Source organism: Canis lupus, chromosome 9 (genome assembly GCF_011100685.1).
Source record: "Canis lupus familiaris isolate Mischka breed German Shepherd chromosome 9, alternate assembly UU_Cfam_GSD_1.0, whole genome shotgun sequence".
NCBI classification, from domain to species: Eukaryota; Metazoa; Chordata; class Mammalia; order Carnivora; family Canidae; genus Canis; species Canis lupus.
Genome location: NC_049230.1, coordinates 1,307,535 through 1,322,678, shown reverse-complemented (window position 1 = coordinate 1,322,678; position 15,144 = coordinate 1,307,535). Strand labels below are relative to the sequence as shown.

At 64.2% G+C, this 15,144-nt stretch overlaps 2 protein-coding genes across 3 annotated transcripts; both read left to right on the top strand.

Moving 5' to 3' along the window:
• The first annotated feature begins 397 nt into the window (after window positions 1-397).
• Window positions 398-5,101, top strand: MRPL12 (mitochondrial ribosomal protein L12). The gene is made up of 5 exons (XM_038546320.1): window positions 398-564; window positions 1,181-1,367; window positions 1,510-1,593; window positions 3,494-3,628; window positions 3,751-5,101. The coding sequence occupies exons 1-5, from the start codon at window positions 491-493 to the stop codon at window positions 3,865-3,867; spliced, it is 597 nt and encodes a 198-aa protein (XP_038402248.1). The 5' UTR covers window positions 398-490; the 3' UTR covers window positions 3,868-5,101.
• Window positions 5,102-7,017: 1,916 nt separating this feature from the next.
• Window positions 7,018-14,766, top strand: SLC25A10 (solute carrier family 25 member 10). 2 transcript variants are annotated; one of them, XM_038546318.1, is made up of 11 exons: window positions 7,018-7,056; window positions 9,991-10,110; window positions 10,622-10,736; window positions 10,820-10,868; window positions 11,040-11,081; window positions 11,765-11,808; window positions 11,915-11,985; window positions 12,273-12,365; window positions 12,542-12,619; window positions 13,312-13,368; window positions 13,780-14,766. In XM_038546318.1, the coding sequence occupies exons 1-11, from the start codon at window positions 7,033-7,035 to the stop codon at window positions 13,879-13,881; spliced, it is 795 nt and encodes a 264-aa protein (XP_038402246.1). In that variant the 5' UTR covers window positions 7,018-7,032; the 3' UTR covers window positions 13,882-14,766. The 2 variants fall into 2 exon arrangements, with proteins under 2 accessions (XP_038402246.1, XP_038402247.1); XM_038546319.1 differs by lacking the exon at window positions 7,018-7,056 and adding an exon at window positions 7,805-7,918 and having other exon boundaries at window positions 13,780-13,881.
• Window positions 14,767-15,144: the final 378 nt, after the last annotated feature.

Below are 15,144 nucleotides of genomic sequence, written 5' to 3'. Positions count from 1 at the left end.
ACCTCGGGCGGCGGCAGCACCTGCCGAGTGGGCGCTCGGGACCCTCGTGCGCGCCCCGCGGCAGAGCAGAGGCTACGGGCCCAGGCCTCCCCGAGCGTCGGCCGCCTTGGGCCTGCGGTCGCCCAGCGCGGAAAGGGCCTCGCAGGCCACCGTCGTGCCCCGGCCGACCCCGACGCCGGGCGGCCTACAACGAGCCACTGCGCCTGCGCGGCTCGCCGCCTTGTGGGTAACCTTGGGGAGCGAGAGGAAGGAAGCGCAGCCGCGGCTAGAGCGTCGTCTCCGGCTCGTTTCCCCGGAGGCCTCGTGGGCTAGAGCGTCATCTCCAGCTCGTATGCTCGGCGGCCCCGGCGGCTAGAGCGTCGTCTCCAGCTCGTATGCTCGGCGGCCCCGGCGGCTAGAGCGTCGTCTCCAGCTCGTATGCTCGGCGGCCCCGGCGGCTAGAGCGTCCTCCTCTCGGGGAGCCGCGTGTGACCTTCCCGCCCGCGGACCGATGCTGCCGCCGGCCGCTCGCCCCCTTTGGGGGTCGTGTCTCAGGCTTCAGGGCGCTGCGCTCCGTCTCGCCAGGTACGCGGCCCGCCGAGGCCTGGCGGGTGGCCGGGTTGGGGCCCTCCGCGGGCAACATGGGGTGCAGGGCGGCGGCGGCGTCCGCGCGCGGCGGGCGGGTGCCCCCGGGGCGGCGGTCCCGGCGGAGGTGGGCGTCGCGAGGGCCCCGGCGCCGGCTCCCTAACCTCGCGGGCTGCTGACTGCAGGGGTGGCCCCGGGTGACCTCACACAGGTCGCCAGCCCTCCCCAGCCGCAGTGTCCCCCGCAACCCCAGGGACGTGCTAGGGCTTCCGTCGGCGGGTCTGGCCTTGTGCCGCCCGAGGGCCCCGGCTCGGACATGCCTAGTGCGGCGGAATGAATGCATTCAAGTTACTGCCCTGCTCTCGTGGCCCCACAGTCTTTCGACCCGGAAACTAACGTGGGTCTCACGTCTGCAAATGCCTGCGTGCATTTCTAAAAGTCATTGGAGGGTTTAAGGTAGCTGGGCAATCCCCTTATCCACGTGGACCCTGGAATCCGAGAAGCCGGCCTTGGGACCCGGGAGCTAGACCTGAGCTCACAGCGCCTGCGCCCGAGCCGCCCGAGCCGCCCGAGCCGCCCGAGCCCGGCTGACAGCTCTGTTTGAATGGGGGGCTAGGCAACAGGTGCCCCGCGTCTGCGCCGTGCGGCTGATGAGATGCAGCAGCCATCGGATGGGGGAGGCCCTCGCCGGTGCACCCCTGGATAACGCCCCCAAAGAGTATCCCCCCAAGATCCAGCAGCTGGTCCAGGACATCGCCAGCCTCACACTCCTGGAGATCTCAGATCTCAACGAGCTCCTGAAGGTACCACAGCCTGTGTCTTGTCCCTGGTCTGTCTGGGGCGTGCTCCCTGGGTACAAAGTACATGCGCTCCGTGCCAGGCTTGTTGTGTATCTTTGGATGTGATGGGCGACTGCTGAGACTATTCTCTCCTCTCTCCCTGCAGAAAACACTGAAGATCCAGGATGTTGGACTCATGCCGATGGGTGGCGCGATGCCCAGTGCTGCCCCTGCCGCAGCAGCCCCCGAGGTGAGCCCAGGCCAGGGCCCCGTGCAGAACGGTTTTTCTCTAGTACCTGTTCTTCCCATGTCACGTGGCCAGCCAGCCAGATTTCTCTCATTGTCCCTCATCTTGGTCCTGCATCAGCCGACACATCCCGCAAACCCGTGTGTGCTGGCTGTGGGCTCCCCTGCAGCCTCATAGGGGCCTCCTCCCCGCCGAGATGTACAGGTCCCTGCCTGCATGGAGATTGTTTCTCATGGAGAGAAATTGGCGATGATCCGAATAAGAGGAAAAAGGAAAATTTTACTGAGTAGCAGAGCATAATAAGTGTTGTGGAGAAATGTAGGGAAGAAGGCTTAAGGAAGGGGATGGTTACAATTTCAAGGAAGGCCCCAAAAAGGAGGTGACGCCGTGGGGGAGATGTGAGGAATACGGGAAGAGAGCAGGGCACTCCCAGCAGAAGGCCAGCAGGCACGAGAGCCTGCATGGGGTACATCCAGGGCTGGAGCAGACGTCGGGGAGGCGGTGGGCGGGGGTGGATCTCCACGAGGAATCCAACAGATCTGAAGCCACACACTAATTTATTGTGTTTTGTGTTTGGTTCTTTGGTTTGGGGGCAGGTATTGCAATTTCTGTTAGCAATAGCTCGGGTTATCTGTGAGTACAAATAGTGACCCATGTGTGTATCCCCCAGCCTCCGCAACAATCAAGGTTTTGCCCCATTTACTCTTCCTTGTTCCTTGAAGCTTAAAGCACATTCCTGGTCTGTCCTTCCTCGGTGTTCCAGCACATCTCTCAACGAGCAGCTATTTTCTTTCTTTTTTTTTTTCTTTTTTAAGATTTTATTTATTTATTCATGATAGAGAGAGAGGCAGAGACACAGGCAGAGGAAGAAGCAGGCTCCACGCAGGAAGCCAGACGTGGGACTCGATCCCAGGATTCCGGGATCAGACCCTGAGCCACAGGCAGATGCTCAACCGCTGAGCCACCCGGGCATCCCGGGTAGCTGTTTTCTTAATGTAGCTGCGAGCCATTTGTGCAAGAAACATAGTTAATGGTCATCCTCTAGCTCGTCTGCTCAGATTTAGCTGATAGTCCCGGACTTTATAGCAGTGGGTTTGCTCTCGTCTGAACAAGGTCTGTGTGCTGCATCTGGCCTCTGGGTCTCTGAAGTCTGGATCCTGGCCTCAGTCCCCTTTCCCCAGCCATCCAATGCTGAGGAAGCCAGGTCAGGGGTCCTGGGGAGTGTCCCATGTCCCAGATGTGTCTGATGGTTCCATGGCCGTCAGCTCCACTTCTCCTGTCTGCGTGAACTGGTACCTTTACAGGCAGATGAGATTCAGGCTGAACATTTGGGGCAAGGAGAGAGAATTACTATGAAATTTGTTTGAGCTGGAACTCTTCTGAGAATGAAGGGATGCTGGTAGTAACCGGGGGGCAAATCCAAACCAGGACTGCCTCAGGCCGCCATGCCAGGTGGCCCCCTGCTCCCCACTGGTGCTGCTGAGTCTCACATGTGGCTGCAGGGAGCACTCAGCACAGTCCTGATGTGGGTCGCCAGGTGACAGCGGGGCTGGGACTGCCTGTCAGGTTGTCACCCACCTGTGATTTGGGGTTGAGCTGAGGATGGGAACACTGCTTTCCTGAGACAGTGTTGGATAAGACCTGTTGATGTCACCCTGCCTGTGCCCCAGTTACAGCGTTTACGGGGTGCGGGAACTTGAGCGGCTGTTTGAGAGCAGCCTCCAGAGAGAGGTAGGGTTTGCAGCCAGGGAACCGCGTCTCACTGGGGAGTGTGTCAGAGGGAAGGCTCTGAGCGGCCTCCTGCTAGAACTGCAGGCCTTGCTGGGCTGGCCTAGGGGTTACAGGATAGGGTGGCCCGGGAGTGAATATGCCTGCTTTACCTGGTGCCTCCACTTCCCCTCAGGCAGTAGAAGAAGAGATCCCCAAACAGAAAGAACGGACACATTTCACTGTCCGCCTAACGGAAGCAAAGCCCGTGGATAAGGTGAAGCTGATCAAGGAGATCAAGAACTACATCCCGGGCATAAATCTCGTCCAGGTGAGCTCCGTGTGCGGCGCGGTCCTCCTGTTGTCCCTAACGTGGCAGCAGCACCGGGACTGGCCCCTTCTGGGGCAGGTGGGCACAGAACCCAGGCCCAATCTGACTTTGCTCTATGGTAGGCAAAGAAGCTGGTGGAGTCCCTGCCCCAGGAAATTAAAGCCAACGTCGCCAAGGCAGAGGCGGAGAAGATCAAGGCAGCCCTGGAGGCGGTGGGTGGCACCGTGGTTCTGGAGTAGGCCGCTTTGAGGACTGGTGGACACGGGTCCCTGGGACCTGGGTGAGGCCCCACCCGCCACACCCCCAACATCCGGGATCTGCTCAGAACTGCGGCACTGGCACACCTTGGCCAACTCTGGATGGACCTGCTGGGATGGGGGCCGTGGCTCCTGTGTGAGCACCAGGGAGGTGGACTCTAGAACATACCACGGTCAACATGCACCCCCTGGTGGCCACTGAGAAAAATACATTGTTCGGGTGCGGTGTGTGCAGAGTGGTGTGTCTAGGTGGGCTGCCAGGCGGGTGGCGTGTAGCTGGCTAGGATGGCCATCTGGGGGGGCAGGGCTCCTTCCTGGCCCCCTCACCCCTCAGCGGGATGTGTGAGGGGCGGCCACCACCTCCAGGTCCTCTGTGCAGGGGCCTGACCTCCCAGGGCTGGCAGCAGCACCAGTCCTGCCTGGGCAGCAACAGCTGGCACGTGACTGATGCCAGATGTCACCTAGGAGGTGGGTTTGGGGCACCTGTGAGGGTCTTTAGCAGACTGAAGCAGGAGATGAGGCATTTGCAGGCCCCCATGTATCCCCCCCCGCCCCCGCCCTGGTCCTGTTGGAAGAATAACCTGCAGGAACAGGGCTGCGGGACCAGAAGGGGACATTGCATCTGGGAGTGCCCAGCCTGGGCCCTTAGGACAGGCCTGGGGAGCTGGTGTGCTCCCGGGTGGGCGTGCCCAGCCCAGGACTTGAAGGGCCCCCAGAGGATGTGCTTCCTGCCGAGCCTCCTTGTTGAAAGGCTGCTCCCTGACCCAGAGAGCCCCACTGGCCAAGTCTGTGGCCCTGGGCAGTCCCTAAGGATTAATGATTTACCATCAGCTGGGCGTGCCTCCCCCCAAGGAAGGTGACTGCTGGGCCTCCTGGGGCGGGTATCCTGCTGACCCAGCTGCCTCTTCTGGGGGAAGAATGTGGTCTGAACTCAGGGACAGCTCTCAGCCTAGGCCTTCTTCAGGTGATCTACAGAGTCTGCATGTTCTAGGGGAGTTGAGGTGATGATTAGGACCCCCTGTTCTGTGTTGGACATCGTAGGGGTGGCTGCTCAGAAGTACAACTGGTGCCATACCCCACGGCCTTCAGGCCCTCATTCTGCCTGCCTGGCGTCGCCGTCCCTGATGGTGCCTCCCTCCATCCCCCTTCCCCCCACCTCTGGGCTTGATCTACTCTGGTCTGCAGTTGGCCAATAAAGTTGTGTCTCCGACCTGGCGATAGATGGGGTGTGCCTGGGTCCCCGGAGGCCACTTGGCCTGGCCCACAGGACACAGCACGGGGAGGTGGGTCTGCTGTGCGTCCTGAATTGGCCTGATGGCACCCACGTGAGTCCTTCCAAGGTCCTGTCAGATCCTAGTGGGAGTTAGCATACTGGGTCTCTGTCCATGCTGATGAACTGCAGAAGAGACCTGGAGCCAACCCCTGCCTCCAGCCGGGTCCAGGACCTTCCAGGCGGCTGCCTGTCCCTCCCATGGCCCCATCGGTCCTCCCCCAGCAGCATGGGGAAGTGGGAGTGCCCCGGCAAGAGGTCTGGCCAGGCAGCCTGTTTTAGGACCTCACCTGACCTCCCCATCTAAGACCTTGGGTTTGTGCACAAGTCTTTGTGATCCACTTGAGAGGTCAGCTGGGGATCTTTTTGAGTTCCCTGACCTATAGCTCCCAAAGTCCCACTTTTCCTTAAGAAGGTTCTCCATACTTGCACTTCCCATTTTCCAGGACTTCTCGCCTGTTTCCACTTCTCGAGGGCGTGCCATGCTGCTGTTCTTTATGTTTTTAGTTTGGTATGTTTTATGTTTGGTATCTTCAGCTTCTGCTCCTAAGCCTCAGGGATCTGCTGTTCTCCTCTGGGGGCGGTCCTGGGCCTGTGCACCAGGGTGTCCCAGCCCACTGCAGGTTCAGGACTCTTGCTGATGTGACCACAGTGAGGGGAGCAGCACGCACCATGTCACCCACTTGTTTGCTGCTTTGCAGTCATGTGTGGATGGTGCTGTCCCGGGGCTAATCAGAGATTTGGACATCGTGATTTATCCCGAATGACAAGGGCAGGTTTTGTGCTGGCTTGGGTCTCAGAATGGGCTACTGACTTCTGGTGGGACAATGGCAAGGAGGCCAATCAGCTCGGTCTGTTAGCTCTGCAGCTGCTGCCTTTTTTTTTTTTTCTTTTAAAGATTTCATTTATTTATTCATGAGAGGCAGAGGGAGAAGCAGGCTCCCTGCAGGAGCCCGGTGCGAAACTTGAAACTCGATCCCAGGACCTTGGGTCACACCCTGAGCTGAAGGTAGATGCTCAACTGCTGAGCCACCTGGGTGTCCCTGTTAGCTCTGCTTCTAAATAAAGGGCTTAGGTGTGAAAGCCATCTCTTTGATGACACATTTCACTTCTTTGCAGAGCTCTGGTGTGTGTCTCGCATCTTCTCTGGGTTTTTAATGGAATTGTTTTTCCTAATTTGTTTATTACTGATGTGTAGAAGTATAATCTTTTTAAGTAAGCTCTATGTCCAATGTGGAGCTTGAGCACAGAACCCCAAGATCAAGAACCCCATGCTCTTAGAACTGTTTCCTCCGGTGAATTGCTGTGACCCTGCCCCCTCATGCCTCCTCCCGGCTGTGTTTCCATCTAGTCTGCAGCTTGCATCTTCCTCAGTCCCACCCGTCCACTTGAGATAAAGCGGGATGCCTATATGGCTGACTCCCCCCACCTCCCAGGGTCCTCAGCATTCCTGGGCTGGACACTATCTCTGCAGCTGTTCACTTCCCGAGCTGAAGACCTCAGGGGTGAGAGGCCTCCTAGGGTTCTAGAAGACAGTCTCCAAGTGGCAGCTTTAAGCAAACAAAAGTTTGCTGACCCGTACCATGCTGCTGACATAGTCACAGGACGCTCAGAGGCCTGGCTGGACTTGGTCACGGCGCTTGGCAGGTTCATGGGATCCAGAGTTGTTTCTGCAATGCCCCTCACACTTCTCCCTTTGGGTGGGGGTGCTGCAGTGGGTCTGGCTCTGCCTTCTCTGAGATTGGAAGCTGCAGAGAACTCCTGGGTCCATGTGTCCCTGTTGTAATGTAGCCCTGGAGATGCAGAATTCCCCTCTGGCCAGCAGGTGCATCTTTCACCTAGGAGCACACTTGTACCACCTGTTTGCTGGATGTGGGATGAGACTGAGAATCTGCACACAGGTGGGTATCTCGGGGGGCAGGCAGCCTGCCAACTGTCCTCTTCCAGGATATCTGCCTAGCGCTGTCTGGTCAGAGCAGACCTGAGGCTGGACTTGGCTGGGAGCCCCGGAGAGGGCTGCTGGTCTCCCCGAACTGTCGTTCGCCTCTAGTTTTCTGTGTAATCCGCACACTGGCTCCAAAAAAGAATCTCTGCTACCTCCTGCAGATGCACGAGTCCCAGGGCTGATCCCAGGGCCAGCGTGGCTGGGCTGGGACACTGGGTGCAAGGTCAGGGCCGCGGCTGGGGCGGGTTGTTTGCAGGAGGAGTGGCGGCGCCTGGCCCAGAGCCGAGGCTGCTCCTTCGCGGTGACCTTCGGGGACCAGCCCTAGGCGTGGGGGTGACCCTGGGACGGCCGGAGCCTGGGGGCCGGGGGACGCCAGATTCCCCGGCGGAGTGGAGCAGGCCCGCCCAGCAGGCTCCCTGCGGTCGGTGCGCCCTAGCCCCGCCACACCCCAGCCCTGGGCGCAGCTGCGGGCGGCTCGGCGACGCCCGCTCGGCTCCGCTGACGGGCCGCGGCCGCTTTAAGACGCGCGCTCCGCCCCCGGGGAGGCGTGGTCCCGCTGGCCCCGCCCCCGCTGGCCCCGCCCCCAGGCCCGCGCGGGCGCATTGGCTGCGCGGGGCGCGGGTGGCGGGTGGCGCTTTGAACCTCGCGCGTGCGGCGGCGGGGCCGGGGCGCCGCGGGGGGGCGGCGGGGGCGGCGGGGGCGCTCGGGGCGTCCGCGGCGGGGCCATGGCGGCGGAGGCGCGCGTGTCGCGCTGGTACTTCGGGGGCCTGGCCTCCTGCGGGGCCGCCTGCTGCACGCACCCGCTGGACCTGCTCAAGGTGAGGGCGGGGGCGCCGGGGGGCCGGGGGGGCGGGGGGCCGAGCTCCCTGCGCGGACACCTGCCGCGGGCGTGGAGATGCCGCCGTGCGCCCGCCGCCCCTCCCCCGGCCGTGCCCCCGCTACCTGTGTGACCTTGGGCCCCGCGCCGGGCCTCTGGCCAGGGTCCGCGCCGCACTTCTGAGGACGGACTGTGCGGGCTCCGAGTGGGCCGCGGCTCCGTGGGTCCAGCGGCGCGGGGGCGACCGAGGGAGGGCGTGGGGGCGCCGGGGGCTGCCTCCCCTGGGTGGGGCACCTGGGGCGCACCTGCGGCGCGGGCCCGGGAGGCGGCCGCAGCGTTCACACGCGGCTCTACTTTCTGTAGGAAAGTGCCTACGGGGCGGCCCGGTCCGCGACAGAGCTGCTCTTGTCTCCCGGGGCAGCCGGCGCGGGGGCGTTTCTGCCCCTTTCTCCCCAGAGAACAAAGGGCCGATGATGCAAAGCACAGCTCGGTCTGCCCCCGAGGCCCTGCCCCGGCCCGGCCCCCTCCTTCCCACCCCCGGCAGCCCCAGGGGGGCACTGGCGCCCTGGCCCCGTAGACCCAAACCTCAGCCCTCCCTCCACTTGAGGATATGTTTCTTTGAGCAGCTCTTGTCCTAAATGAAAGAGATTGACTTTTCTAGTAGAAACGATCCCCGCCGGTCAAGGCAGGATCAGCAGATGGGGCGGCACAGCTCGGCCCTGGCTCGACCCGTCCTGGGAGAGGCCTGCGTGGGGCCTGAGGGGCGGCCAGGGGAGCGGGGCCAGGCCTGGAGGGTGCCGGGCTCCGGGAAGGAGCGGTGACGGTGAGGAGGAAGGTGCTCTTTGGTTTGGGGAAGGAAGAACCTTCCCCGTGTCTGTGTTGTCTGGCTCTCCCCGCCCCCACAGGTCCTTGTGCCTGGCCCTGCCCCCCCCACCCCCGCCGTGGGGCCCTGAGGGTTAGGTGTGCGCCTGGCTGTGGGTGGACACAGCTTCCCCAGGCCCTCGGGACGGCCCAGAGTCCAGGGCTCCGTTGGGCATCACCGCCCCACGCTCTGCCCCTGGGTGCTGGTTTGCTGCCGATGCTGCCAGGAGGGGGTCACGGGAGGCCGCAGCCACAGGACTCTGCTGTCTGGCCCGGGAGCCCTCAGTCCTCTGCGGGGTGCAGCGGGCGGGAGGTCGGCAGGGAGGCCGGCTTGTTGCCTCTCTGCGGCGAGGCCACTGGAGTAATTACAGCTCTTTGGTCTCACTTTGCCTCCTGCCCCGGCTCAGGCCTCACAGCTGCTCCCTGCCTGGACGAGGGCCGCTTCCTGCGTGGCCCCCTTGCCCCCAGGCCCAGTGCCCTCTGTCCTGTCCAGCTGGCGGCTGTGGCTGAGCGGAGCGCCCCTCCCACCTCCGCTGCCCCGCCACCCAGTCCTCTGGGCAGCGACAGAGAAGGAAGGGAGGGGTACCCCCACTGAGGGAAACCGAGGCAGGAGGGCCCGTAACCTGCCCAAGCAGGCCCCCCAGAACGTGACTGGGGCCGCCCAGGCTGGGGTGAACAGCAGGCGCGTCCTCCCCCGCCAGACTCCTGCCGTCTCTTCCAAGCCCGCTGGCAGGCTGTCAGGCTGCCTCTGGAGTCCCCGTAACTTTGATCACTCTTTTGAGACGTGGTCTGGCTAAGAAATGGGGCTCTGCAGTCCCCTTGCTGGGGGTCACACCCTGCCTCAGTGTCCTCATCTGTAAAATGACACTGCTGACCCCACCCCTGCAGCCCGTGCTGTGAGGCCGCAGGCACGCATGTGGAGTATTGTCACGGGCCTGGCGGGCCCATGTGTCAGCTGGTATTGCCACACGTAGAGCAATAGTGTAGTCTAGAGGTTGGTGCCAGGTGTGGGCGTGGAGTCCCTTCTGCACCCCAGCTGGGCCTCCCCGTGCCTCAGTTTCCCATCTCTAAACTGGGGTGCTCACAGCACTCAGCCCATGGGGTCTTCGTGTGGGTGTAGAAGTGGTAGGTGGCAGGAGAGGGCTCAGGGCTGAGCTGGGTGGGCCCTGGGCGGGAGGCGGGCCCTGTTCTGAGCAGGTGTGACCCCGACAGGTGCATCTGCAGACGCAGCAGGAGGTGAAGCTGCGCATGACGGGCATGGCGCTGCAGGTGGTGCGCTCCGATGGCATCCTGGCGCTCTACAACGGCCTCAGTGCCTCCCTGTGCCGACAGGTGCCTCTGGGGGCCCCGCCGCCCAGGACAGTGGGCGGGCAGGACTCTCGCCAGGGCCTTCTGCCTCCCAGGCCCCCGGCCTCCGGGTGAGGGCGTCCTAAAGTCCCGGGTCCAGAGTCCATGCAGGTGGGGGAGAGGCTGCCGTGGCCCAGGCCCAGCCTCGGAGGCGGCCTTGCCTCCTCGCTGTGGCTGCCCCGTGGGCCGGGACATCCCTGTCTCCTTTTCACAGTGGCTAGGCAAGAACCCCGGGCCCAGGGAGGGGGCGGGGTGTGGGGGCAGGGGGAGCTTCTGCCTCCCGCAGGGTCAGGGTCAGCCCTGCTCTCCAGCGGCCTCAGACCTCCGCTTAGAGACCCGCCCGGGGGGCAAACGGGGGGCAAGCGCGCGGCTCTGGACTCCGCCGGCCCCGGGTTAGTATGGCCTTGGGAGGGTCACCCCGTGGCCCCTCAGCTGAAGACTGTGTACCGGGAGGGTCCCTCCACCTGCACCCTCTGAGCCGGGCCCCCTTCCCCAGATGACCTACTCCCTGACTCGCTTTGCCATCTATGAGACGGTGCGGGACCACGTGGCCAAGGACAGCCAGGGGCCCCTGCCTTTCTACAAGAAGGTGTTGCTGGGCTCCATCAGCGGTGAGCTGCCGGCAGGGCGGGGGAGTGGGGGGGCAGGTGGGCATCACCAGTTGTCACACGTGGGCTCCGGTCTGTCCGCCCAGGTTGCATTGGAGGCTTCGTGGGGACGCCCGCAGATATGGTGAACGTCAGGTCAGTGTGCGCCCCCTGCCCGGGCGGGCCGTGCCCCATATTCAGACTGGGACGGGTGGCTCAGGCCTTGGGGTCCTGGCTCCTGGGGGGTGGGCCAGGCTGAGCCCCGATGCCCGCCAGCTTCTGTGTCCGGGCCCCTGCCACCCTCCTGAGCCAGTGTGGTTGTTTCAGGATGCAGAATGACATGAAGCTGCCCCCAAATCAGCGCCGCAAGTGAGTAACGGGACGGGGTTCTGCTCTTGGGGTGCGGGGTGCCAAGCAGGAAGCCCTGAGCAGCTCTGCGGGCCCCAGCTGGGAGCAAACAGGGCCGGCTGACGGCTTTTGAAAACCTGCAGCGCGGCTGCCCTGAGTCAGGAGGGCCTCTGGGTTCTTTGGGGGGGGGGGCGGGTCTGGGCGGGCGGCTGGGCTAGGAGGGCCCGGGAGGTTGCCCCCACCCCCCGCCACCTTTCTTGTATCTTGTGCCGGTTCACAGGAAGGATAATTTAAAAATTTGAGTGAGTTTGGGCCTTTAAACAGGTTTGGGAGTTGGGATATATATATATATATATTTTTTTTTTTTTTTTTATGGTGAAAATACTGTTTTTCATGAAGTCTCAGGTCCTGTTGGTTCCAAGGTGCTTGTGGCCTGACGCCCTAGCAAGAGAGCAGGCGTTGGCCAGCCCTGTGTCCACTCTGGCCGGTGTGAGCCGCCGGGAAGGCGGACCAAGTGAAAGGGCTGCACCCTCTCACCTCTGGACCAGCCTCGAGGGCTGGCGCCCAGGTGTTTTCTTGTAGAACCTGAGGGGCCCCTGACGCCCGTGCAAGCCGCACGGCGCTCCCCAGGGAAGATGCCTGTAGGGCCCGGGGGTCGGCAGTCAGGGAGGGCCTCACGGGGACCCATTCTCTGTCCCCGGCAGCTATGCCCATGCCTTGGACGGCTTGTACCGTGTGGCTCGCGAAGGTAAGGGGAGCAGGCCCTTGGTGGGGCCCAAGGAGGCAGAGGGGCCTGGGGTGTCCGGGGGGAGCCGAGGGATCTGGCTGGGTGCCTGACCTCCATTCTCCGGCAGAGGGTCTGAAGAAGCTGTTCTCGGGCGCAAGCATGGCATCCAGTCGAGGGATGCTTGTCACCGTGGGCCAGGTGGGGCTTCTGCTGGCGGGGGGCTGTCAGGACAGCATCTGTGGGACCCGCCCTGAGCCCTTGGAGAGATGGTGGAGGAAGGCACTGGGCACAGACCACAGTGGGGGCTGGGAGGTGGGTAGGCCCGTCCCCATGGGCCTCGCCCGTCTGCCTGGTCACCGTCCCCACGTAGGTGACCGCAGCGCAGGCACGTGGTCAGCCCCAGTGGGGTCCCCGGGGGCCCCTGTGTACTTTCCCTGGAGCTGGGGGCCATCTCACAGGCCTGCCCGCCCCCTCCACCCCCACAGCTGTCCTGCTACGACCAGGCCAAGCAGCTGGTCCTCAGCACCGGGTACCTGACTGACGGAGTCTTCACTCACTTTGTCGCCAGCTTCATCGCAGTGAGTGCTGGACCAGGTGCGGGTGGGAGCTGAGGGCCCATGCGGGGCTCAGGAGGGCTCGGGAGCAGCCCTCGGGGTCCTGCAGGCGTCCAGGCCAGGGGCTTTTGTTTGTAGGGGTGGGTCTATGAAGGGCGCCTGCGTGCCCTGCCAGTGGTGATAAGCCCCCCCCCACCCAGGGTGGATGTGCCACGATCCTGTGCCAGCCCCTGGACGTACTCAAGACTCGTCTGATGAACTCTAAGGGCGAGTATCAGGTGAGCGGGGCTGCGGGCAGCGTTCTCCCCCCGAGTATGGGGGGGCAGGGAACCAGGAGAGGGGTCCCCACGCTGCCACAGTCAAGTGGAGGCTGCAGGCACCATTCCCCCAGAGTACGGGTGGGGGTGCTGGGCCAGGGGGACCAGGTGAGGCTCCGCAGCTGGGGGTCCGCGTCCGGGTCCTGGCGTGTGGCTGAGGCTCGTTTCCCGCCTGCACAGCCTTGCAGCGGCCCGCGGCCCGTGTGTGTGTCTTTAAAGATTTTATTTTATTCTTTCAAGTAGGCTCCACGCCCAGCGTGGGGATTGCACTCAGGACCCTGAGATCGAGAGTCACATGCCCTACGACACCGGGTGTCCCCCGTGTGTGTTTTTAAATCTGAGTCCTTGACGTGTTTACAGAGGCCGCCGGTTCACTGTAGTCAGTGAAGTTCGGTGAGGTGCCGGGCCCGGAGCCTGCGGGCGTGCGTGGCGCCCTGTCCCTACAGCGCCCGCTCTCCCCGCCAGCCCCCCACGCCTGGGGTGCCCAGCGGTCACCTGGCCTGGGCGCTGCTTCTGCTGCCGAGGACCTCATTGCCCGCAGGCCCCTCCTGCTGGCAGGACTTTGGTTCCAGGCCGCCCTCTGCCCGCGGCTGCTGGTGGGCGCCGCGTATCGTCCACGGCAGGAGCCGCGTCTCACAGCTTTGTTTCTGCAGGGTGTCCTCCACTGCGCTGTGGAGACGGCCAAGCTGGGGCCGCTGGCCTTTTACAAGGTGGGGGCAGGGCTGCAGGCGGCATCAGGGGGTCAGGGGCATCAGGGGGGTGGGGGCTGCGGGGTCAGGGGCAAGGCAGGGGGGCATCAGGGGGGTCGGGGCTGCGGGGTCGGGGGGCTGCGGGGTCAGGGGCGGGGCAGGGGGGCATCAGGAGGGTCGGGGCTGCGGGGTCAGGGGGCTGTGGGGTCAGGGGCAGGGCAGGGGGGCATCAGGGGGGTCGGGGCTGCGGGGTCAGGGGCGGGACAGGGGGGCATCAGGAAGGTCGGGGCTGCGGGGTCAGGGGCGGGGCAGGGGGGCATCAGGGGGGTCAGGGCTGCGGGGTCGGGGGGAGGGGCATGGGGCTGAGGGGGCGGGGCTGCGGGCGGGGGTCCCTGGGGCCAGCTCCACGTCCTGCCCCCTGTGCTCCCCTAGGGCCTCCTGCCTGCTGGCATCCGCCTCATGCCGCACACCGTGCTCACGTTTGTGTTTCTGGAGCAGCTTCGCAAACACTTCGGCATCAAAGTGCTTTCCTGAGGGGCAGGGGCGCGGCCGAGCCTGGTCCTTCCCGAGCCCAGGAGGCCTAGGCCTGGGCGCTGATCCCGGGAGGGGGGTGGGGCTGAGCGCTGCCCCAGGCCGGGCGTCCGCCCCAGCCTCCCCCTCCCTGGCTTGGCTGCAGGCTCCTGCCCCCCACCCCTCCCAGCCTGCCTGGGCCTGAGCCATTTCCAGGGACCTTCGTCCCCCCACCTCCTTCCTGCCCTCCCAGGTCCCGGGTGGTCTCTTCCTCCCTGAGCAGCCGCCTAACCCGGGAGGTGGGAAAGGTGGGCGCCCAGGCTCTGTAGGGTCGGAGTCCCCTGCCCCTTCTGCGGCCCTTGGCGCCGTCTTCCAGCAGCTTCCAGCAAGGAGCTAGGTGGCAGAGTGGGGGGGGCAGCCCCCGGCCTTGACACCGGATTCGGGGCGTGCACATGCACTTTTCTTGCCTGAGTGGGACCAGAGCTTCTCTGACATTCTCCAGGGTAGCTGCACCCCGAGCTCCAGGGGAGGGGTGGGGCGGCCCGTGGCCTCAGGCACCAGGTCCCGCCGCCCCCTGTTGCTTTAACAAGTAGTTTCGCCAAAATCTCTCAGCAGGAGCCTGCTGCGCAGCTTCCACGCTGTCCTTGCTGTCCTCGCTCCCCTCGCTCCCCTCGCTCCCCGGCCCCCAGGCAGAGGCGGGCTGCAGGGTGTCCCCGGGCCCCCGGTGTGGACGTGGCTGTCCACAAGGCCCCCCCACAGCTGAGACCCAAAACACCAGCGCCTGAGTCCCACTGCCACCGCAGTGGTCTGGGGGCTGCGACCTCCTGCCTCCCCAGGTCCCCTGAGTCCTGCACCCCCAGACAGCAGGGTGCTCGGCGGGGCGCTAATAAAGGACGGTGGAGTGCTGCATGCCTGGTGTCTGTGTGTAGGCTGGTGGCGCTGTCTGTGGGCTGCTCCGCTGTCCGGGGCACGGGACCCACTCTGCATCCCCCAAGGAGGGCTGTCCCGTCTCTGGGGGACAAGGCTGAGGGCGCCAGGGGAGAAAGAAGCCCCAGCCCTGACTGGACACATTGGGGTGGCTTGTGGGCAGAGGAACTGGGGGTGCTGGGGCTGCAGCAGCTCAAAACCAGAGGGAGGGGGTGGGTGTGCCCAGCGGGTATGGTCAGTGTTCAGTTTCTGGATCCAAGCCCATGGACCCCCAGGGCTTCCCTTCTCAGCTGGCACCTGGGTGCTGCAAGCTGCCCCCCCACCAGCTTTGAGGGTCCCCAGCTGCCCTGGGAGCCTCCT